The 25979-nt window shown below is 42.1% G+C and overlaps 3 protein-coding genes across 3 annotated transcripts in view; 2 read left to right on the top strand and 1 right to left on the bottom strand.

Moving 5' to 3' along the window:
• The window catches only part of LOC145452180 (tyrosine-protein kinase transmembrane receptor ROR2-like), a 262709-nt gene extending 257042 nt beyond the window's left edge, over positions 1 to 5667 (top strand). The window contains exons 17-20 of the mRNA XM_080330408.1: positions 1742 to 1871; positions 1961 to 2080; positions 2797 to 2927; positions 3969 to 5667. Of these exons, the coding sequence (XP_080186534.1) occupies positions 1742 to 1871; positions 1961 to 2080; positions 2797 to 2927; positions 3969 to 4857 (1270 nt within the window). The 3' untranslated portion in view covers positions 4858 to 5667. The remainder of the gene's footprint in view (positions 1 to 1741; positions 1872 to 1960; positions 2081 to 2796; positions 2928 to 3968) is intronic.
• The window catches only part of LOC145452182 (uncharacterized), a 377577-nt gene that overhangs the window by 156665 nt on the left and 194933 nt on the right, over positions 1 to 25979 (bottom strand). The window lies entirely within an intron of this gene.
• LOC145452546 (protein unc-93 homolog A-like) lies at positions 13310 to 14354 on the top strand. Its single transcript, XM_080330715.1, has one exon. It carries the CDS (start codon positions 13314 to 13316, stop codon positions 14334 to 14336), a length of 1023 nt encoding a protein of 340 aa, XP_080186841.1. The 5' UTR covers positions 13310 to 13313; the 3' UTR covers positions 14337 to 14354.

Raw genomic sequence — 25979 nt, 5'->3', positions numbered from 1 at the left:
TCGCAAAGATGCTCATTTCCTTAGATCTGAAACTCTTTTCCATAGCTCCCTACGTTTTAGTCAACACAATATGCAAATTTCACCGCGTTTGTGACGAGTATCCTAACGTTCATGCGTTTTTAAGATTACGACACTCTTAACATCGTGTTATATCCAGGGCCGTAACAGCACTTCGTCAGGCCCCCCCCAAAACGTTGGTCTTGGGCCCTCCATAGGGTGATAAACCTAACTTCTGGGGGGCTGCGCCCCCCAGACCCCCCTCAGGCTTTGCCCTGTTTATGGCTACTTATCATCTACATTGGGGGGGTGTTGGGTGAGTCAGCTTTTCTCACCTAAGCGCGCGAAGCGCGAAAAATTTCTAGAATTCTTGATTGAATCGGCCAGTATGATCGGGAATTGCATATATATTGTTATCAATTTTTATCTTATCTCTGATCACGTAATCAGATTTGCTGGTAGAGCTGAGTGACGTGTGTTCGAAAAGGTAGGACCACTCAATAATAAGTAAACATCTTCGGGCGTATACCCGTTGGCAGGAACGAAACAGCACCTCGTCAGGGAACCCAAAAACTTGGGTCTTGGACTCCCATAGGATGATATAACGACCCCCCCCAATCACGTTGCCCGCGTTTGTCACGCAATGAGCTGTACTGTATAGCGAGCCAGCGCGAAGCGTGAAAATGTTCGGTTATTTATGATAAAATCGGTCAATCAGATCGGCAATTGCATATATATTGCTATCACTTTGTCCTCTCTACTCACGTAATTAAATTTACCGGTAGAGCTGAGTGAAGTGTCTTGAAGACGGGAGGGCCCGTAAATAATAATTAAACATCTTCGGGCGGGCGGACCCGTTGATATGACTTCGTTACATGATGTTATTTCGTGACTTCCAGTCTGCTAGATCAAAAAATATAAAATCACATGAACGTACTAAACTGAAAGACGCACACGATTTCAAATTGGTATTTCTTCACTGGCGTAAAATTTTTCTCAGCGGGATGGTATTTGTCTTGTGAGGTTCAGATTGCCAAGACGGGAACATTCGGCGCCAGTCATTTAGGCGCTATGGACAATTAAATCTATATGTAGCCTATTTTGTATATATAACGAAGTCTTCGGTCAGCATAACGGCACAGTCCTTTTCGGCAAATGTTTTCTCGCTGCCGATTGTTTTGGCACACTTCTTGGAGTCTCATGTTATATGGCTTAAAACTTGTTTGTATGTCTTGGTGGGTCGTGGCGCGGTAATGGCCCAATACCCAATAATAAAGACAAATGGCATCTTGAATTCGCGCACAGCGCGAAAAATTTTTTGAAAAAATTGCATAAATTTAAAAAAATTACTCTATGATTTATGCTAATTCACGAAATAATTTTGGGCCCCCTTCGAGCTCGGGCCCCCCCCAATTGGGGGGTTTGGGGTGCGGCAGTTACGGTGCTGGTTATATCCTATGGTTAAATACCCTAATCATGGTCGGGAATTTCGCATTTTAAGATACGGTATCCCGATTCACAATGCTACGTGCACCACCTTTCGCAGTTCTCACGGTGCGAGACTCTAATTAAATAGGTGAGCGCGCGCGCGGGAAACTTTATGTATTCGCCCAAAATGCGTTCCACGTGCTGTTGACGCGAGCAGGGGAAATTGATTTACACTTCACTGACCCGCGAATTATTCTTCCTTCTGCTGTGTTGACAATCCCATCTGGTCGGTTCATACGGATACGTTTTCCTTCAGATGGATGGCTCCGGAATGCATCAGCATGAATACATACTCCGAAAAGACCGCCGTTTGGTCGTTTGGCGTTCTGATATGGGAAATTCACAGCTACGGCATGCAGCCGTACTGCGGATACAGCAACCAGGAGGTGAGACACTCTTAAATTTTCCGAAATAATCTTGTCGTGACGGCCAAGCTCTGTAAAGTCGCCGGCGTAACCGCGTACTCTTTTGGCAGGTTTTGGACATGGTGACGCAATTTCAACTTTTGACGTGTCCTGACCAATGTCCCGCGCGGGTGTATTCCCTGATGCGCGAATGCTGGGCTCAAGAACCAGCCACGAGGCCCAACTTTAAGGTGAGGTATTGTTCATCTCCTGATTTGTTTGGAGCTGTGTTGACGTCCACTCACGAATTACTATCAAGGACAATGGTTGCTATCCCCAGCTGACCAATACTACTTTTTCCGAGTGCTCAAGTAGGGTTTGGCATATATGTACTAATTACTCAAGTGGTTATGTCTTTAGACTACTTCCACATCTACTTGACAAAATTCTACAAAACTACTGACTTTTCATACTTTCGATTTTGTAAAGTAGTATGGGGTTTTTAGATATACATTATACATGCATCACCTTATTGAAATCGTCGTGGCAACGAATCATGAGTGACAGCCCCTGTATCACGGTAACTGAATAAGTGAATATATTTTTGGACAATACACCTATTTGTCACTTTGCGTTAATCATGAAGCAATTGCGGTCACTTCCGATTCACTGCCACTTGAGTACTACTCATATCATCATTTTTTAGTACTACTTGAATTAACTTTGACATGTCTCTGTTATTGTTACTTATACTTCTAATTGAATAGCAACGCCAACTACTTTGACCATCCGTGTTTCTGTCAATTCTGGATTTTTGCCACCACGTCGTAATACTAATAGCAATGTCAAAAAGAAACTGATATTTCAAGTAAAGTTTTATACTTTCCCTTATGGCTTTATCTAAATATTGACTTTATAATTTATATATAATGTCGGTTTTATTAAATCATTTTGGGTGGTATTTCAGGAAATCTACGGCAAACTCTGCGGCTGGGACAACGCCAATGTCACTCGTGTGACGTCACAATTAGCGAGAGGAATCCACCGGCAAGTGTCGAACATCATGCGCGAAGGACAGTACGCCCAATATTCCGGAGTGTGAGTATAGATTACTAATCTACGCATAGATAGATACGCAACTTCCGGTCGTTTCGCTTGGCCAACCAGTGTCTCTTATTGCGGACCAATCTAAAAGTGGCGTAATTGGTTGTGCTACAGCTGGCGACCCCTGTGCTTAAATTTAATACTACTGGTCGTAATCGAAAGCTAGTGTCGCACTGATTCCAAAAATACGAATAAAAATCTTGTCAGGGCAATGGAACCACCCCGACAATCGACAATGTTCCAACAATGGCAGCGCTGCAACTCAATGGCCAACTTCGTCAAGCTATTGTTCGGAACAATCCCGATTTTAAGACTTTGAGGGATGTTTTGAGGCGGTTCCATACTTCGATTGCCCTGACAATATTTTAATATGTATATTCGGAATTAGTGCGACACTGGCTTTCGATTAAGACCAGTTATATTAAATTTCAGCTCTCGGGTCACGAGCTATAGCACTAATAGTGTGAGTACAAATCTGACTTCGTTCCGTCTATTAGCTGCACCTCATTTCGAATGAGTAGTTTCAAGCCATTGTCGGTCTAATTACATTAGTTACATGGCGACTGGAATACTCAAAAGTCAAAACGAATTCAAAATTATCGCCACCCCGAAACTGATATGCGAGTTCTGCCCATAACAAATATACGAACAGAGGTGGTCAAAGTAGTCACTGTTGGTACTCAAAGTAGAAGTAGAAGAAAAGTCGTAAATTTTTACTCTGGTACAAGTAGAAGTAGCAATTTCCAACTAGGTAATAAAGTAAGTTTTCCAGGACCGGGTTCGCCTAAAAAACTGAAAACTGACAAGTAGTAATGGACGTAGTGAAAAATCATAACCACTTGAGTAAATATTGTAAGTACACAAAAGCTACTTGAGCTCTGCGGAACTAGAACTACATCGCTAATGGCCATGACCACACTCACGACTCGGATTCCGTGGTTCTTAGAATGTCTTGGCTCAGTTCAAGAACCACTGCTCGAATAGATGCATAAAGCAAATTTACGTGGTGTAGTAACGAAAATCCTTATATTTCAGAGACTCCAGCCTCCCGAGTTACGGTACCCCATCTCCGCCACCCACATACAACGCCGTCACCGGGGTGAGCCTGTATCCCAACATGCAGCAACAACAGCAGTACATCCCAAACCACCCGCAAAACGGCTACGCCCCGGGACCTAACGTGTCCGCCCAATCATACACCGGGCAACGCATAGACTTACAGCCGCAGGAATACCCGGGGAACTACGAAATGAACACCTTCCAACCGAGATATTACGCGGACCATCAAAACAACCAGGCTTACGCGATGAGCGCCGGGCGAAGGCCAGGTACGCAGAGCAGTAGAAGCGCTAGCAGCTGCGCGTCTTCCTGCAGCGAATTCGGCGCGGTTTCTCGACCCAGCTCGGCCGGCCATTCGTTCCAATACGGTGGACAACCGCAGCATAAATTTTACGGCGTGGTCGACTGCCAGCCGGCGCATTTCCAACAGCAGACCCAACAAAACCAAGGGTTTCGCAGGCCTCTCAGCGGTGTTACAGAGGACGAAAACAGCACACAAATAAACACAGGCGATCACGTTGAATCTACAGGCCCGCCGCCGTTTCCCAGCAACGCCTACAGCGATAATGAAGCGACTGCGACGTCACAGATTGACAGCGAACAGCAGACGCAGCCGTCGTCAATCACGCTAAAAGCTGAAAACGACGAGACGCGGTCATCGTCGTCGTCGTCTAGTGCGAAAGCGCCATCTTGCGACTCTGGTTTGCCGGTGGAGGAGGACAACGATGGCAGCAATGTCGCAAACCAGTCCACTAGTTTGACATCGCCGCTGTTAGGACCGAAACCTTACGTCCCGAAGACCGGATCCAATAACCGGACCGCGACACCGTTTACGAACCCGGTGGACCGTAACTTTTCGGGTTAGCGCCATAGTGAAGTAACTTTGCGGTTAAAACCACAAAGATATGCTGGATCTCCTACTCGGACTGTTCACGGTCGAGGATGATGTCCGAGTGATTGTATCGACGCATTGTTGACGCCATAGCGGACACGCAGGCCCCGACGCGGTATCGCGCTAGAAGAACATTATTTGTAGCCGAACGTGAAAAGCAATATTTGCTACTGTTTCTACAGGCGTGATCGAGAAGGTAGCATCGCCAAAATGATAGTCATTGAATGTCCGGAATGGGATCTTAATGGCGTCATTGAACAATGGAGTCGCAAGCTTAATCTTGAATAATTATGCGGGGAACTCTGCTAGTTCCTTTTGCCAACGTCACGATCAAGCTTATTTACTTACTCGTGAGTGTAATTACATGATTGATAGCATGAGTTACGGACTTACTACAATTTTTGTGTGTTGATTCCTATGATCACTGGTACGAATGCGGCATTCTCATTCCCGAAACATTTGAATCCTCAAAATAGTTGGATTGGCTTACTCATGTATTGTATCAACCAATGCGAAATCCATGTTTCAAGTGACGCGTTTTTTCTTCATGATGACACGACCCAGATAGCGCTAATGGTGTACAGACACCGGAAACAAATATTTAGCGCAATCCCCGAGGATTCCTAATTCTATTGATCTGACGAAACAATCCTTCGCTTTTTATACGTACATCTTTATCATTGATTATATTATTGCTTTATTAATTGCTACTTCTACCCTTTGATCTCGTTGAATATTTGTTATCTGTCGTCGAATAAACGCGCGCTAGCGCTTTTGAAATCACTCGATTTCCATGAACTATGCGGAGAAGCTGTTGCAGTAAATGTAAGGAGAGGTTACTCATTCGTGGATATTGGTACTTGCAGTGGTGGCCCTACGAACGGGGGGGGGGGGGGTGAGACTTACCGGGGGCCCCCTATAAGTATCTATCCGTAACTTCTGGGGGGCTCCGCCCCCAGACCCCCTTCCGTCTCGGTTATTATTATCTATCTTTCACCACCGCAAAGGTTTGCCCAGGTGCTGGATTCGGCCATGTCTATTTTGCATGTGTGCAAGGATAGACTACATCAAAACTAAGTTATTCTACCGCATGCAGAGACGTGATGATTATCGGGATACGGGACTTTTCTAACAAATGCAGTGATTTGATGATGATTGACACATCTGTACGGAATCATATTCTTGCTTGGTGCACGGATTTCCATGTTTATTCGTCATTCTCCTTGAAAAAAGCGCAAAATCCAAATCCCACCTCGCCCACCCCAAAAGCCACCACTGGGTACTTGGCAATGTTTGCTTTGGAGATAACATTTTCCGATGATCGGAGAAATGTGCAAGTTACTCTGTAGCGTTCAGAGCATGTTCGCAGTTGAATTGGACCAGTGGTTCAAATTCTCAACCGACGTTACAGCGTCAACATTCTTGCCTGTCCGCCCAGTCTATTACAATTATAGATCTCAATTGCAAAATGCAAGACGTTGGGCGCTCGCAGATTAATTATAGAAATGAAGCATAAAGTTTTCAGTTGATTTGGAAATTTGAAACGAATTTTTCTGGATCGTGTCGGAATATGAAGTTAATGGACTACTCGGACTTGGTGTAAGTTACGATGATGCAAGTGTTATACCAGTTTAAACTGAGAGCTACGAATACATCGGTTCGATTTAGCGACATTGGCAGTATAATAGTAGCTAGCAAGTTGCAGTACTTTTCAAAAGAATCATGACAATCAAAATCAATTTAGTGTTTTTTACAGGACTTCGCCTTACAGAAACTTCAATATAACACGTAATTGACGTAAACACTCGTGATAACAAAAGTCAGTTAAATATTTCTCAGTAAATTGAAGTTTCAAAGATTTGTTTTCGAGACGCATACATATGTTCTAATCAGGACCGTAACTGCCGCCCCCAAACCCCACAATTGGGGGGGCTGAGCTCGAAGGGGGCCCAAAATTATTTCGTGAATGACCATAAATTATAGAGTATTTTTTTGAACATTTGTGCAAATTTCAAAATTTTCTCGCGTTGCGCTCGATTAAATATTCCCATAAGAAAGAATACGCATGATATATTGAAATGGGCATTTCGTCGTCGGCCATTACCGCGCCACGATGTACCGAGACATATGAAGTTTTAGGTCATGTAACATGAGACTTCGAGAAGTGTGCCAGAATGATCGGCAGCGAGAAAACCTTAACTGAAAAGGACTGCCCTTATGCTGACCGAAAACTTCTAATGTCCAGCACTGTGAACCTTTTTCATGTATGACAATTTTTTACGTCAATATAACAACTTTGGTCAAAATTTTTTGCATTTCAACTTGGGACCACTATAGCCGCAGCCCACATGGCGCCGGCAGGATGAAAAGAAATCCAGCACTGAACGAGCATGCACTTTGCCAATTTTAAAAATATTTGCTCGAAAGTTTGCTCGGAATATTCAGCTATCCGTTTGTGAATCTTTAGTGCCTCTATGCCAGGGGTGAACAAACTACGGCCCGCGGGCCGCATGCGGCCCAAAAAAACATTTTGTGCGGCCCGCGAAAGCCTCGAGAAAATATGCTGCGTACTAAAATGTATTTTTTGCAGCAATTCGCAATACTTTTTCTTAATATATATCTCCACATGACAATTATGAGTTATTTTCCTACTATGATGTATATTTTATTGCTGGCATAGTAGCCCGATTTCAAGGCTCACACATTTTCATAGGTTGCACTGGTATTGGTAACCATCACATAAATTAAAAACGGAAATAACATAATTCGGATCATGAGCGCGATTTGAAATTGGCAACTCCAGCAATTTTATTGTTACTGTATTTGGGACACCGATTCGCGCGTGTATTAGGTATAGATTTGCCCTACATATGTGTATAGATGTATTTTATATTTATGGAAACTATATATTGTAGAAGCGTATATTTAAGGTTATGATATGGTTATGCTGTCAGCATTGTCTGTCCTGGAGGTAAACCCAAAGTAGAATCTGCAAATCTATGAACAGATCGATTCTCACAGATTCAAATTTACATCTGTTGCTAAGAATCGGCCGATATTACCTGAATTAGTTATTGAGTTTGACCAGGTTGACCAAAAATGTTGTCATTATTTCTGGCGCGTGTATGTTACCATTAAATTAATTTTTGATTAGTTTTAAACATATATACAGATTTGACAGACATCATCTCCATACTTCCTTTGTTCCTATATAAATAAATAAAGATATTGCACTTTGGCTAATAATCCCAATTAAATACGGTGTGGCCCGCGAATGGAGTCAGATGTTGAATGCGGCCCGCGAACTGAAAAGTTTGCCCACCCCTGCTCTATGCTGTGAGACTTGCCCGCAATCACACAATAGCAAGGACGGAACAGACTACATGTAGGAAGACGGCGGATTGTGCTTAGTTAACCAATCAATTATTTACATCAACAAAATTGATAGAAAGAAAGAAAGCATCGATGGCTAGGCCTAATGTAAAAATCTATCAGCTGTACGGGGTCTATCTTGATTTGATATCCTCATGCTACCAAATCTGCCCGATTGGGGTGTTGGCTTGTTTTTGAGATAATATCCGGTGCAAGTATAAAAACCCATGTTTCACTCTCAAGAAGACAAGTCCGGTTTAGCCGAGTCCTCGTCGAAATTGTTGGCAAAGTGACGGAAGATATAGATTTTGTGAAATTATTGTGGCTTTTGATTGTTGCAGTTGATAGTGGGTGGCGTTTAAACGTCTGTGGCATAATATGACCTGAGTCGTCGCTAGTTATCGTGTACATCAGTGGTTCTTAACCTTTTTTCCTCCACCGCTCCCTTTCAAAAATTATCGTGCTCCAGCGCCCCCTCATATTGTAAGGACTGTAATAAAGACAATTGGTAAGAGGTATGGCGGTAGCAGCACTTCGTTATCCTCCTAAAAAACGATCGTCTTGCGCACTCATAGCGTTATAAGCAAAACTTTTGAGGGCTTCGCCCCGAAGAACCCCGTCGCGTGATTTCGATGGTCAACAAAGTTTGTGTGGCCTATGGTCACCCGAGGCGCCACAATTTTCTATAATGCATGAATGAATAGGTGGTAATTGCATATATAGGTCGCTATAAACTTTTTATCCTCTAAGCCCACGTAATCAGATGTACCAGTAGCGCTGAGTGAGCTGTTGTATTGGAAAATGAAGGCCATATAATTATTAATTGAACATATTCGGGCGTGCCCGTTGGTACAATTAATCGTTACATGCCATTCTGTTACCTCTTGCGCGCTATATAGTCAAAAGATATTGGAACGCATAACCGTATTAAACTAAATTAAGTAAACGATTCAAAATTGGTATTTTTTCACTGGCAAATAATTTTCTCTGATGGATGTTATTTGTCCTGTGGGGTGCAGATTGCGACGACATGATAATTCTGCACAAGTGTTTTAAGCCAATATGGAAAATTAGACTTACATACATCGAAGTTTACGCTCAAGATAAGGGCAATCCTCTTCGGCTAAGACTTTCTCGCTGGCGATCTTTTTGACACACTTTTCGGAGTCTCATATTCACCGGAACTTCATATGTCCTCGTGCATCGTGGCGCGGTATTCGCCGACGCCGAAATGCCTATTTCTATTTTTTATAATTATGCGTATTCTTCCGTGGGAGAGTCGTCAAAACAGGATGTTTGATTTGTCTTCATTCGCCGAAATAATTTAGGGCATCCTTCGAGCTAACCGATTGAGGGTTTGGGTTGCAGCAGTTTTGGCCTTGGTAAGAGGTCAAAGTTCAGTCGGTCTTTTTGGGACCTTGGTATTGGAAATATTTCGCGCTTTAATTTCGCTCAAGGACCATTCGACTATAACAAACCATATAATAATTTTGTTTGGTATATCCAGGGTCAAATCAAGGTTGTTATAACAACAATCAGGTACAATATCATAGCCTGTGGTTCGAACACTCCCGAATTCACATCGGCGACTGGCAATATGGGGAAATTAATGGTATTGGATTTTATCTTAATGCTTCGTGTAACTATAAGTAAGGAGACTGAGAATCGGATGCAAATATCTGCTCACATTGAATTTAGTACTGTACCCAGTTATTAATTTTAACATGAATGTATTCCAAACAAAGTACCCATATTATATATTATAACGTTCATGGGAGGTTGTGAACCACAACACTAGATAGTATTATGCTATATGATACGATAAAGAAATATTCTGACGTTTTAATTTTGTATCTCTCAAATACAACTGTATTTAGTTCTTCATTTCGTGCACAAAGCTTTAAAACTTATTTTATGTAGAAAGGGTCTCTCACTCTCAAAATTGATATACAGTGCCTCCTTCTTCGATTTTCACACGCTGTGCGCTGCGGGATATAATACCTAATTCGAAACATTTTGTTGAAAATAAACCTAGAAAGCGTGACGGCAGTGTTTTAACGGGAAATTGGCGATCTAAAAGGACGCGCAATTCATTTTACATGAATGATAATAACCCACTTCATTTATGAAAACATGTAGCAAACATCGTCGTGTAGCGCGACCAAACATTTCGGGATTTGACATGTTCTGTGGAATGTTGATTTGCTGTGAATACTCATTAAGGATATGTCCTACTACCACATCATCTACTGCGAAGCCATTTTTATTCAGCGCCCCCCATATCGCCCCCCTGAGCCCAACGCCCCCCCCATATCGCCCCCTGAGCGTTACCGCCCCCTTCAAAATCGCCAGCGCCCCTTGGGGGGCGCTGGAGGCAAGGTTAAGAACCACTGGTGTACATTAATATATTACTTTACGGAATGCATGGGGTTGGAATTGGCATTATGACGTAACGGTTCACGTTTGCGTTCACAAGAACCAGAACCTCTCAGGGTTCGGATCACCATCCCTACTAATTAGTGCGAAATGCCGAATAATCAAATTCAAATAAAATTTGTGAAATGTTGTTTTGTTTTTGCTGGAACTGTTGAATTTAATACAGAAACATAGTTTGGATTGACTACAGGGATGGTCACATGAATCATCGTTACTACTGAAGTGAGTGATGTTAAGTATTCTGGTAGTTTGCAGGTGCCGTAAGACAAAAAAGTTCAGAACCACTGTGCTGGTGCACCGCGAACTGTTTTCTATTTCCAAATGGCACTACAAATGATGAGAACCACTGGTCTAGGGGTATTATTCTCGCTTCGCGCTCAAAACCGGTGAATGGCTTGCTCAAGTAGGTTGGTTACGGCTGACTTAATTCCGTTTCAAAAGTTGATTCGTCACCGGACTTGAGCAAGTCAGTCTGTGCTTGACTTAAGACCAATTTATGCCTCGTCATGCACGTTTACTCGTGTCGAAACATGTCTGACTGTGGCAATCGAAGTGGGGTTTTGGGAATTGATTCGTAGTAGGCCTACAGTTACTTGATGTAAGCGTGCAGAGAGTGTGCGGAGTTGCTTTCGAAAGAGGGGAATAGTATTATACGTGAATATAAAGCAATATGGTGCAACTGGTGATGGGCCCAACTACAAGTGCTTGTTAGGAACTAGAATCGGGAAAAGAAGTTTTCGAACAAGTGAATCTATGCGTACGGTTGCTGCTACCCAACGTAATGATCGTGGCTCGTAGCTGATCTAGTTACATCACATTGTTACTGCCATGATAATGAATCGATATGCGGACGTACGCTCAGGGGCAGCATGCGCCAATACTTCGGCGAAGGTGTAGTTGTTTGAGCCTTTCATCATTTCAAGTGAATGAAATAGCGCTGAAATAAGGTCATATTTGGGGCTATGCCAAGAAGCATGTTTCAGACTGTTCTACAATTGACTTGAAGAACGAGAATGAATTTACTTGACATTTCTTTTGAAACAGATGCAGCTTGTTGTGTATACCGGTATCTGGTTTACATTGGAATTGACTCCCTTATAATATGATGTAATACATATATTTGCACTGCACACTGCACAGTGATGATCAATTCTATACGCATTCCGATTGCTTTCGATATCTGCACCACATGTATCAGATGATACCACAACAGGATAATATCAGGTCGATGCAACCATACCCTTTATAAAGGATATGATGTAACTACTAACGTGCTGCTACAGCCAAGCCACCGGTGAAAATGTGAAACTAGGGATTTTACCTCGGCATCTACAAAATATTTATATCGAGTGTCCTAGAAGGAATTTTGAATTCATAAACTGGCTTGTAGCATACGAAACTAACAAGTACATACCAAAACCAACCATGATAGACAACTTCAGCCTACCCCATAGCAGGCTTAGAAATCGGTCTCAGCAAAGCCCGACATTGCGGGTGAAATCCCTCAAGTCGCAGTATTGAAACGGACTTGTGACTGAGTGACGTGGCTTAAGCCTGAGAATGGGCATAAGTCTACATTTTGAAACCCACCCAGAGGGGGGCTTATAAATTCAACAGTCTTTCATGTGCGTTTCGTTTTGGCTCATTTTCCCTCTAAACGTTGATTACATACAATTGCAAAACATATATCGTGCAATATGACAGGGTCAGAAAGTAATATTTAATGGTGACTCGACGTTGCAGAACATTCCTTGATGATATTTTTTAAATGAAATAAAGACTTCAACAATTGTCGAAGTACCAAAGCAAAATCACACTAGAAAATATGAATATTGAGAGGGGTGCCTGTTCCGCGGCCCGCCGTTTGCCTGTGATTGCCCCCTGCCCGCTAATTCCGTCGCATAGATTTGAGTCATTTTGTATTGACTCGCCTGATCGGCAGTTCCCCTTGGTCCGCTTTTTGGTATTGTAAGTTCCGCCTGTTCCGCTAAAGAATTACTGCGTTTATCCTGTAGTGTATATGATGTTGGAAATAGATTGAATTGGATAGCAATGGTCTCGATTTGCAACTGGTGTGGCTTCGGTGGTCGGAAGTCTCCACTGTATAGAAACATGATCTTGTGCCTTCAATCATAGTATACTGTCAGTCGTAGGCCAAATCGATATGCTGGAAAATTGATATGAATCCGGATATCCCTTACAATCTCGCGTCGCAGATACTCGAAGCTGTGATGGATTCACTGTAAAGTCAAGCTGAAGTCGGTTCTGAAGACATCATGCTAAGTAGAAGCTCCATTTACGAGAAGATTTCCACAATGCAGTGGCGTTTGTACATGACATCCATTGCATTTAGTCTAGTCATCGCGCCGCAGTTTACTCTGATAAGCTTGCAAACGAGCATTGGTATAAAAAAATCACTTGGATCGTCCAATGTATTCGTATACTGCATGTTGTGTACCGTATCCGTGTTGGCATACGTTCCATTAGTAGCGTGGATTGGACGAAAGAAATGTCTGATCCTCGGAGAGGTTCCTTCAGTTATTTACACCTTGGCGTTGCTCTATCAGAACATTTGGACAATGACAATTGCATCCAGTTTGATAGGAATCGCCGAAAGTATTATGATGTCAGCTGCGGGAGCTATCGTGAACACATTTAATCACGGCGAATCAGATGGCACCATCAGAAAGCAATCGACTTCTGTGTTTTTAACTATCTTCGCTTGCGGGCAGGCTGCTACTAGCATTATACCTGGAATTATGCTACACGATGTCGCTGTTCGATCGGATGCCAGCAATGGATCGCTGTGGGTTGGTGAAATCTCCGACTGTGGAAGAAACGACTGTCCGATGGATTATGCGTTCGAGCAGAATTCGGATAAATTTCGTCATCTCATTCCTACCCGTAGCTCCTTGGTGGCGTTTTTTTGTTTTTTTGGAAGTCTTCAGACTTTCGGAATGATGGTGCATTGTTTTGCGGTTCCTGGTGAAAATGCCGGGACACGCCTACCAGCGAATGATGCATTGCTGGGTGGTGACGAGGAGAAAGAGAAGGTACGGTCGCTACTGGGTGGTTCATTGTCAAAATTACTTGTGCATATGCGTTCGAAGCTACGAGTGCTCACGATTCCAATTCATATCCAGTTCGGAGCGTTCATTGCCTTTTTGTGGTCCGAGTTCACACGAGCCTATGTCTCTTGCAGCCTTGGTGTCGACCATATTGGCGTATGCCTTTCCATAGCTTATATGGTTTCGTTTATCGTGAATTTTGGGTTTTCCCGACTCACGTCTTCGGTGTCTATGCCGGTTTTGTATTTTTGGGGTCTTGGGTTCGAGCTGTGTACTTACCTCGTTGCCTACGTTTGGGAACCTGATGCCAGTTCTCTTTACGTTCCGTATGTGTTAGCTGTAATCATTGGAGTTACTCATGCTCTCCGTAGAATAGTGTCTTACGTTGCTTCAAGCGTGTATTTTGATGATATAGATTCCTCTTACATCGTTCAAACCGGATTTGCTGGATTTGGCAGTTCAATTATATTCGCCATGGCCAGCACTACTTGCGTTTATGTAAAAATTTATATCTTGGTATCGTTTTCATTGCTATCAACGACGCTGGCTATAATTGCACACTTCCGTTACTTGTAGTAAACAAACGACATCCAGCAGAGTCGCTCATTCTAGTTAGGGTTGCATTAAAACAAATGGATATTTAAAACACTTTGTCTAAAAGACTTTGTTTAAAACATGTTTTAAAAAGTGTTTCAAACAAAAGCCTCTATTTTTTTAAGTTTTATAATTATGCCATAATTGTGTAAATATTTCCAAAAATATGTTGTATGAGTCTACGGACGATTACCACCCGATATAGCCGACGCATACGATATCGGATGGTTGGAACCCCAAAAATAGCTATTTGGGTATTTAGTGCGCAGGTATCAGCTCCGAAGCCTGTCCAGATTAAAATAGTGCGCATCACAAACATATACTCATCTATCACTACTGTGGATATACCCAGCTGTCGCAGATATCAGCAAAAAACGCAGACATATGGGTCATATATAGGCCACGCATGGTTCAGGACGCAGGTATCACGTCGGACGCATGTTGTCGGTGTCCATAAAGCGCGCAGATATCCGGTCCGGACCATGCCTGGGGGTATTTAGTGCGCAGGTATCAGCACCGGAGCATGTCCGGATAAAAACAGTGCACAGATATCAGGTCTGAGGCATGTCTGGGGCAGCACAAACAAAACATATCCCAGACACGATGTCCAAATGGCAACACAGTGCGAACACATCCCTGGCATGATGTGCGAACACCCCCCAGACACGATGTTCGAGTGGCAGCACAGTCCTAACACCCAAGATATGATGTCCGAACACGCCCTAGACACGATGTCCGAACACGCCCTAGACACGATGTCCGAATGGTAACACATTACGAACACACCCTAGGCACGATGTCCGAGTTGCAAAACTGTCCAAACGCACCCAAGACATGATGCCCCGAACACACCCCAGACACGATGTCCGAGGGGCAAAACAGTCCGAACTCATCCCAGACACGATGTCCGAATGGCAACACAGTCCGAACCCACCCGAGACATGATGTCCGCTCACACCCCAGACTCGTTTCTGAACACGCCCTACTAGTACTGCATTTCCATGTACAAACAAATGAAGTGTGCTCTTGAAACTGCAATTTCATCACTTTACAGTCTCAAAACCAAACTCAAACAGCTATGAACGAATTCTCTTTGAAGCAAACTTTCATTTAAGATCGTGTTTTCCAAAATATTTTAATAAATTTTTGAACAATCCGCAGTCTAAATCGTGTAACGCCTGACTGATTTTAGATTTCCCCCTCAATTTAACCATTGGCCCTAACCTGCAGGGTGTTAAATTTCACTTGGAAATATAGGCGATCAGACAAGCTTCAGATAAATCCAAGTGCCGTATCTAAACTGACACCCAACATCTAGCTACACCTTCTTGAATATTTCATTGATAAAACCTGAGATGTGCAGACCGGAAATGAGCAGAAAATAGTCAATTTTCAAAGTGACGTAACTTTTGATCCCAAAGTCCAATTTTCATAAAATAAAATTCATCCTGTTTGGAATTAGCTCATCTATGCGTGTACCAAATTTCAGGAGATTTGAAGAGGTAGTGATGTGTACATCGGTTGTTTGTGTATGGAATGACCTTTTTGGTCATATTTTCTTGATGTAGTGTTCTGTGGTAGCCCTACTATCCCACAGACAAAGACGGCAGGGATACTTGGTGAACTCCCCTTGCACACCCATCAAATCGCTACCATTTTAAAGTCCCCAATCAGGCCTACGTCCCAGTTATATTGATTGTACTTTGAAACATTCAACAAAGTCTTAACATTCTCATCGTCTTCTTTCAGGTAGACTGAATGAGTCAGGGGAAGAGTTATAATAATATTTGAAAGTGATTAACACCCATCTTGGATGTTCTTTAGCCATATCTTTGATATCTTTTCTAAAAAATATTGCGATTTTAGAATTTCATTCTGTCTAAACATCAAAAACAAAGTTTATATGAAATAATGTTGATTTTCGACACTTTGTAGAACCTGAAAACAACAAAAACATTTTTTGTTGCATTGTGTTATTGTCACGCGCCCGTGCACTGTGCAGTCCATAGGTGGCAGTGTCGCAATGTATAAGTCAACGGTTCTTCGTGTTCCTGGGAACCCCAGGGCTTCCCTGAGTTAGTCCATATGGTTTCCTGGAGATAATGACAGACACTTGCTCATACATAAGATTTGAGACCACATATATGTATTGGCCATGCAGAAAATTAGGAACGATAAAGGCAGTCGAATCGTGACTGGTGTGGTGTTACGTCGTGTGCAGTGGTGTACCTAGGGGAGGTTGGGTTTCGAAATCGAAACCCTGCCCTGCAGAATTGCCAATTCGATCTTCAAAATTTATAAGCTCATCTGCAATTACACAATTGGTATTACGCTGATGCAACATTTTCCGAGGTGAAGCCTCGCATATCCGCATTCGTATCAGAAAGGGAACTGCAGAAGTTACACTGATTTGCAATAGCCTGAATATTCGTTATAATGCTGCTTTCGCCCATATTTTATTGGCTTTGTTCTTATAAAACTCTGTTGATGCGTCTGCACAGTTAATGTCGTACACCAGCAATTTACAGCAATGCATTATGTGTGTAGACTGTAGGTAGGGTGAAGTTATATGTGTCTTATTGTAGATTTTTGCAGCGGTTAGGCTGAAAGATTGGCGTAAATGTTCCCCAGCTCCTAATCGTTCCAACAAATTCATACAAAATCAGGAATATATGGACGCTAGGGTTGTTCAAAAATAACTTTTTTTCCGGATTCCAGCCATTCACTGATTAAATTATAAGTTTACCCTAAAAACACTGCACACCAAATTTGATTCAATTCTAACTAGTATAGGACTTCGCAGATCCAAATACAAATTTTAATTTATTGGGGAAAATTAATTACAAATTCAAATTTTTCTGTCAGCGCCGTGAAATTGTTAAGTTGTCTTCAAAGACGATGCAAAAAAATTGACTCAATTCTAACTAGTACAGGGGTTCTCAGCCGTTCTTTGCCCGTGGCCCATTTTCCGGTTTGAAAATGTTTTGTTGCCGACCTCTTATCCCAGAGTCATAGTCCCGTTCGAGGCGTGGTTATCGCTGGCGCCGATATGCCTATTTCTTAAAAATATGCGCATTATTCTCTCACTGATGATTACAAATGTAGACCTTGAATGTAATGAAATCGCGCGAAGCGCGACAAAAGTTGAACAAGTTGAATAAATCTCCTCCAACAAACAAACGACACAAGAAATTTGGACCCCTTGGAGCTCCCCCAATTAGGAGTTTTAGGTGCAGCAGTTACGGTCCTGGTAGATCGTATAAGTATTGTGTACATTCATATGGCCGCTGTTCCACTCACGCCGCGAAGCCCAATAATCTAATCCCCGCATCCACTGTGTGATTGCGGTTTTACTTCCACTATGGTGCGGATTGGGGCTGGGCCCAGCTTCCAACAGTTCTTTGGTGAAAAGGATACTGCACAGGTGTCGAGAAAGAAAATTTCAATGTTCAAGCTGTACAATGTACATATTGTACATATAGTATGTCCTGTATCTACTGAAGTTGCCATGTCAGAACATTCAATTCAATGGTACAATCATTTCATGTGGCTCTTACATTATGTACAATGATTTCAAGGCCGGAAATTTTAAACCGACTCCAAACATTAATATGCTGCTCTAAATCCTCAATATACATTACGATTCGTTGTAGTGGTGCCGTATACTTCGATAGGAAGCTGAATTGATAATAAATTGCGATTATGACTATTTTTATATTACAATAATGGGACCTGCCAAGGTGCCGTAAATCCACATCAAATACACTTCTGTCCCAGTTTAATGCACACCCCTTTCAACGGCATACGACATACGACCCTGCCAGAATACTTGGTCACTTCAGCACTAACTTCAAGGTAATATATAATCGAAATTATTTTCGTCACCGTTATCAGTAGGCTGTCGTAGCTGGGGGATAAAAGCCTCCGTTTCTCCTCCCATTTTCGACTTGTAGATTGTGACTCCATACGTGCCATTATGTCCCATCAGAGTCCGATGAAAAACTTAATATGAATATATTTTTGAGTGAATAACATAACAAATATAACCAAATTTTCACTAGTTCTACAATATTCCAAATAGCTCTGTGGCCCACCTCAAATGCTCCTGTGGCCCACCCTTTGAGAACCCTGAACTAGTAGAAGCGGAGGTATTTGGGTTTTTCGTTGATAAATCTCGGATTATCCTCGATTGACTTCATGAGCGTACGCAGCACTGCTAAGTTCTCTACACAGCTCTGTAGCAGAAGTGATCACATTATGATTCAGAAACTGGAACGAGACTAGGATATCAATGATTGCAGCATAGCCGGACTGGATCCGGACGTAGGATTTTTCCAAACAGAATTGTCTTAGTAGGAAAGGACATAGTTTATTTTTGTCCTTGATGTTTGTGCAGCATATACACAGACACATGAGAGACATACACGCGATCTGTGCATGCATGCATATGCTAATCCTAGTATAATAGGATTACCTAAAAATTTCTGTAGAATCGGTACGCCAAATGGAGGGATTTGGACTGGGATATCTAGTTCTAGGGACGCGTGCTATAGGCTATCACTTCACTAAAATGTAGGGTTGGAATTCGCAATATGACGTCACATGACGTCACGAGGTTCACATTCGCGTTCACACAGAACCTTTCAAAAAGGTTCGCGTTCACACGAACCTGAACGTGTGACCATAGTGTCCTATATGGTGTCGACACAAGCAAATCGCACGGTTCAATGAAATTGTATCACGTCACAGTTTCCATTTGGCTACAGGCAATTTGACGGTGATTTTTGACCGGCTTGCCGAGCATTAAATTTGATGAATCGGATATCAATCGAAAGCTGACTCTGGACTGATTACGAAAATATAAATTTTATTCCGCTCGCGGCCCTGGAACCCCCACAATCAGCCCCCAATTATTCATTGTCGAGTAGATTGGCAGTGTGACGCAACAATGCTGTCTGGCGAAACGAGAGACTAGCTCAAGAGCAAGGATGCGGCCGAGCGGCGAGAGTGGGATCAGCTGACGTCGCGGCAATAGCAATGTGCAACCGCGCCACAGAGAAACGCTGCGCCGTTGATACTTTTTCTATGCGTTTCGGTACAAGCGAGCACACACCAGCCTTTCCTTGACTTGTAAGGGTAGAACTTGGTCCACGGAATGTATTAGGTCCCTACCAATTTTCGCGCAATATCCTTCAGCTGATAGAGATATATGTAGGCTACGTCTAAGTAGTCTACATTGGATATGTCAGATTATTATGATATCGATTGCCTTAGCCCGCTTGTTGCGTAGGGCTCCAGAGATGCGTGGCGCTGTTGATACTTTTTCTATGCGCTTCGCTAAAAGCGAGCACACACCAGCAATGTTCCCTCTAATTTTTTAAGAGCCTGCGCAAACACGCCAACTCACTGCGCAGGCCCTCGGACAACAGTGCGCAACCACTCTCCAATAGGGTGATAAAACCAACTACTGGGGGGCTTCGCCCCCCAGACCCCCAAGGGCTCCAGGCTTTTCAGGTACTTATCTTCTACATTGGGTGCCCATTTAGTAGCAGCGTCCCTAAACGCGCGAAGCGCGAAAAATTTATATAATTCATGATTGCATCGGACAATATGATCGAGAATTGCATATATATTGCTATCAATTTTTATCCTCTCCCTGCTCACATAATCAGATTTACCGGTAGAGCTGATCCAGTGAGGTGTGTTGGAATAGATATGCCCTCTAAATAATAATAAAACATCTTCGGGCGTACTCGTTGATATAATGACTTCGTTACATGATGCTATTTCGTGACCCCCTATCTGCTGTGTCAAAAGATGTTGGAATTTTTCATTGTTATGGAGATTGGCATTGGGACGCAACAATGCTGTCTGGCGAAACGAGAGCGTAGCTCAAGAGAAAAAGAGCCAGACAGCATTGTTGCGTCCCGATGCCAATCTCCATAACAATGAAAAATTCGAGGCTGATTGTGGGAGTTCCAGGGACACGAGCGGAATAAAATTTATATTTTCGTAATCAGTGCAGAGTCAGCTTTCGATTGATACCCGTTTTACCAAATTTAATGCTCGTCAAGCCGGTCAAAAATGACCGTCAAATTGCCTGTGTCGACACCATATTATAGGACACTATGGTTCGAGAAACACCGGACCGCGGAATGATCAGCGATGCATGTCAAAAACAACCCATTCTGTTTTCCATGTTTCTTGTGATGGTAGGCTGATGGGTCCATCTACTTTGTGAATGTCGGCAATGTCGGCAATGTCGGCGCAATGTCGGCAATGTCGGCGCAATGTAGGTACAATATACGAACATATACCGTGCTATATACTTATATTCAAACAATTATAACTGATATTATACTTGACAGATAGCAATGTCGATGATGAGAGTGAAGCTTTGGCTTTATTTGAGTACATTACTAGGCTAGTTATCTGTATTTTGAGCGAGGTGGGAGCTTGTTGTAAACTTACATCAAATCAATGTTTATTCCTTGATTGAGGAGGCTATGAAATCTGTGTATGAAAATGATTGGTTTATCTGAAAACCGTAGGACGTTCATAGTATTCAGTCTGATGACTTTGACTAGTATTATTGTTAGCGCCTAGCGGTTAGTATATGGCAAGAGCCTGGAGCAGTCGCTCCCAAACTTTTTCGTCTTGTGGCACACTAGAAAAATGATATAACGCTCGCGTGTTCACGTGTTAATGCGATGGGTACGGTACGCATTATGCTTGTTTATGCAGCCATATGTTTGACTGGAACAATGTTTAATAATAGTGTTTGCAAACTTACTCGCATTCCGTCGTTGTTTTCCAACCAATGTGTCTCGGTCGCATATTTTTATTGTAATCAAATGTCAAAATGAAAAAAACAACAAAAACATTTAAACCCTTTACGGTACAAATGTCAATAAAATTTTGATTGCACTTATGGAATACAAATTTTCGCGAAAACAGGGATTCAAAAAACTGGGCGTTTCGAAAATCAATGAGATGGTCTTCTGCAAAACGGTTGCTTGATTTATGGCTTCCAAATAGATTGACTACCCACCTTTATTTGTTTACAGGAAATCCTGGAGAGTATATTGTTGAAGTAGGTTGAATTCCAGAAAACTTGCTCATGATTTGTCGCAAGATTTCTAGTCTATTAGTTGATTTGAAATGAATCAAAAAATTTATCCAGACATAGACGTCCAGTTATGATGTGGACATTACACTATTCATTGGCAATCGCAATGCCATGATTGGTTTCATGGACACGGCCACTTGTGCTTATTTATCAGCCTGCTGAAGAAGTTATACCGCTTTCAAGTCGCATCTGCTTATCTGCATGCCGTATAGGCCTATTGAATGTTGTTTTTCCAATATCCCAGAAAGGCTCACAGCACACAGTTTGGGAATCACTGGTTAAGAGCTATCATAGTGAACACTGAATTCAAACATCCGCCTGAAAGATATCGTGTATACTAAATGGTGACTTGGGTATAGTGTAGTTCCTTACTTCTACTTCCCTAGAAACAATTTAGGTTCTTCTTTGGTATTCCCCACACATCGAGAAGTGATACCCTTGAAATGTTTCCCGTGAACACGTCAAAATAAATTGTTTCTTTGCCTTTGGAGAGACGGATATTAGGGTTAGGGGAGGGGGATATTAGGGTTGGGACAGGGGGATATTAGGGTTGGGCAAGTACAATATTAGGGTTAGGGGAGGGAGGGGGGGTTTAGGGTTGGATGTGGGGGATAGTAGGGTTGGGGGAGTGGCATATTAGGGTTGGGAAGGGGAGATATTAGGGTTCGGAGAGATGGATATTAGGGCTGGGGCAAGGGGGACATTAGAGTTTAAGGAGGAGATATATTAGGGTTCGGGGATATCAGGGTTGGAGGGGGATATTAGGGTTGAAGTGGGTTAGGGTCAAAGTTGGGGTTAGGGTATCCCTAGATTAGGGTTGGGGAGAGGGACACGATGAGTAATTCCCTGTCAACATGCAAATATTTTTTAAATCCGTCTCCACACCCTCTCAGATTTTTCTCTAAATTTATATACAACTAAATTATCTAGTTCTGAGCACAACAGAATTTATTTCGGAAAATTTCGTTGAACGACTCTCGAGTTATTGCAGTTTGAAAAATGATGATTCTGTGATTACTCAACCATGAAATTTGGCAACACAAAACCTGTGTGTGATTGTAACTGATATAGCTCAGAGGTTACGTAGAGTAAAGGTTTGAATGATATTTAGCAATAATTTTTGGTACATCTTCTTCACTTACCACGAATTTCCCCGCTCCACAGTATTGGGTCAAGGTTCAAAACGCGATTTCAAAATTGGCATATGTTGAAATCGGTGATGCATAACGATATTTTTCAACTCATCTGGTGCAATTCTATTTAAACCAAAATTCACAAGCAAGGTGTCATTTGAAAGCTGTTTCCAACTAGAATGCACGAAACTTAGTTTTATTATTGATATTTGACAGCAACATGGTTAAAAATATAATATGGTGCATAATGCAAAATAGGTCATTTTTTAATTAAATTTAATTATTTTAATTCAGTGATTATCTGATTTTGCCATTATTCTACTCCTTATATGATAATTTGTTTCAGTAGATAATTATTGCCATGCTCAGAGAGTACTTTTATTTATTGCATGTGCATTATGCTTGCAAGGGTGCTTCTGGGTTTACCGACTATCGGTAATTCGAGTCAACATCCAAATAATATTTCAATTCGTCTTCACACCCTCTCAGATTTCTCTGCAATATCATGTACAACTAAAGTACCCAATTCTGACTAGAATAGAATTTAATTAATATAACTTTATTGATCGGTTCTTGAGCAATTGCAGTATGAAGAATGAGGATTTCGTGCTTACTCAACCATGAAATTTGCGTATAATATTAACTGCTAAAATCATTACTTATACAGGCTGCAGGTAGTAATGCTGGTAAGCAATTATTGGTGGTACATGTTCTTCACTCACTAGGAATTCCCCTCCGCATTACAGAATCAAGGTTCAAATCTTGATTTGAAAATTGACATACCAGTATGTTAAAATCAGTGATGCGTGACGATATTTCTGAACTCTCTGGCACAACTCTATCTAACTCAAAATTCATAAGTAAGGTGTCATATGAAAGCTGTTACCAATTAGAATCCATCAGAATTGGTTATGAATTGAATATAAGACAGGAACACGGTTAAAAATATACTTTGACACTTCATGCAGAACAGGTCATGCACTATTTAGAGCGCATCTTTTCAATGAAGTTTTAGACAAGTGGCAGTCACATATCACATGCAAAACCAATTCAGCAACGTTCTACTCTTTCTAAGCTTCCATTTGACACCTTCCTCGAAAAAATCGGTTTAAATAGAATTACGCTAGGCAGAGTTGCATATTTGTTACGCATGGCTGATTTTGAAAACATGATGACTTTGAATTGACATTTGACCCCTAACCCCATTACTAAAGTTTAAAAATTTAGGTCTATCACTATAATGTTAATTACAATTAGACACAGGTTCCAAGCAGTATAGCGTCACGGCCGAGTGAGCACAAAATGTCATTTTTCAAATTCAATAACTCTGTAACGAATTGTCCGATTTTCTTGAAACAAAGTTTGCTATGCACTAAATTTAATGCCTGATCGATGTGAAAATTTTCAATTTGATCTGAAATGGTGTGGAGACGGGCGTTTGCATGTTGAGAGGGAATTACTCCGATACCCTAAACCCAAATAACCTTCGCCCTCAATCCTAATATCCCCCTTCCCAAAACCTAATCTTGGGATACCCCAACACTAATATCACCCACGCCCAACCCTAATATCCCCTCCCCAAACCCTAATCTTAGGGTATCCTAGACCCAACCTGGACCTTAACCCACCCTAATACCCGCTTCCCCCAACTCTGATCTTAGGTTATCCCAACCCCCATCCTTGGCCCTGACCCACCCTAATAACCCCCTCCCCACCCTATCCTCTTACCCAACCCTAATCTTAGGATACCCTAAACCCAACATTGACCCTAACCCACATCAATACCCCCAGGCCCCAACCCTAATCTTAAGATATCCTAGCCTCAGCTTGACCATAACCCGCACCCTGATACCCCCTTCCCCCAAACCTAATATCTCCCGAACCTAATCTTAGGATATCCCAACTCCAAAGCTGACCCTAACCCACCCTAGTATCTCCCTCCCCCATCCCTAATATCCGTCTACCCCACCCCAACGCAAAAAACCATTTATTTTGACGTTTATTGGAAACATTTATTGGTTTCATTGGGATCACTTCTTGATGTGTGGGGAATAACGAAGAAGTGCCATCATTTTTGGCCTAAATATCGATATTAGGAACTGAAAGTTTCTTCGCATTGGCAGTGACGGCTTGTATTCTATATTTTGCAGCTACTTCATTGTAGGAGTAGTATGTGGCATACTGAGATTGTTATTGGAACTGTTTTAGTGCTTGCGTCTGTTTTTTCATGATTTCCTGCTGGCAACCCAGTTTCGTTGTAGTGCTGGTGACGTAGATACAAAAATGGAATCGTTTGAGATTATAATTCAAGCTGTCAGGCAATTTCCTTGTCTGTATGATCCCGGCAACGTCAATTACTACAGCAAGTTTGTAAAGGCCAAAGCGTGGAATGCGATATCTAATGTACTTTCTATCCCAAGTGAGTGCTGCACTTGTTGATTTGATTCAGGGGCTAGAAAAGGAAATTTACTGTCTTTTGTTTTAGTGCCAGACGTAAAATCCAGATGGAAAATGCTGAGAGACAAATACCGGAGAATTAAGAAAAAAAGAGAGGACAATGCCAAATTAGGGGCAGGACAAAGTCACCTCCCGAGATGGGATCTTTATGAAAAGATGTCGTTTCTAGATCCATATGTAGATTGCAAAAGGTAGTACTATTATTCCCCCGTTTCATGTACCCCACGTTCTGCAACATAATTACATGAAGTCTCAATCCGCTACCATCCGAAAATATTATTATATAGGACCAGTCTCTTTGATTTGAGTATTCGAATTAAGTATCAATTTTAATGGTTCAATTCAAACAGTTGATTTTTACGAGTAATTAAAATATATGCCTCTAAAAACAGTAGCATAAGGCTACGAATGTTCATGGTTCATCATTTCTGTCGTAATTTTAGACCCTCACTGAGCCACTAAACGCAACAAAATAGTTTTGGCTCACGTGGCAATGCAACTGGCATCATTTTCCTTGTGGAGTAAAAGATATGTTCAAATTGAAACATTCAAGTCGTGTTACTAATGTGGTGTCATAATAAGCAGTAGCCGCCTATGCAACTCAATGCTTGATACGTGACTTGGATTTTAGTTACTCCAGTACCGGTACTCGATTTTGCCCGTCCTCACTTGAATTCTTTTAACAGCGCCACTGCCAACAACGACTGTTCTGACCAATCGAGCGCATCTGACGCATCCGTTTCTGCCCAGAGTCCCAACGACTATTTCCACGTAACGAATCCCACACCGACGGAAAATGTAACAGACCCGATACCGGAAGACGATGCTGAGGCACTTGTTCTTGGTAAGTCCACAATATCCTTTGCACGAGTCGGTCAAAGTAATCGCAGTTGCCGCTCTAGTAGA

The sequence above is a fragment of the Botryllus schlosseri genome, chromosome 12 (assembly GCF_051294905.1).
Source record: "Botryllus schlosseri isolate E-star chromosome 12, Bs_hap1, whole genome shotgun sequence".
NCBI classification, from domain to species: Eukaryota; Metazoa; Chordata; class Ascidiacea; order Stolidobranchia; family Styelidae; genus Botryllus; species Botryllus schlosseri.
This window is presented reverse-complemented; position numbering and strand designations above follow the sequence as displayed.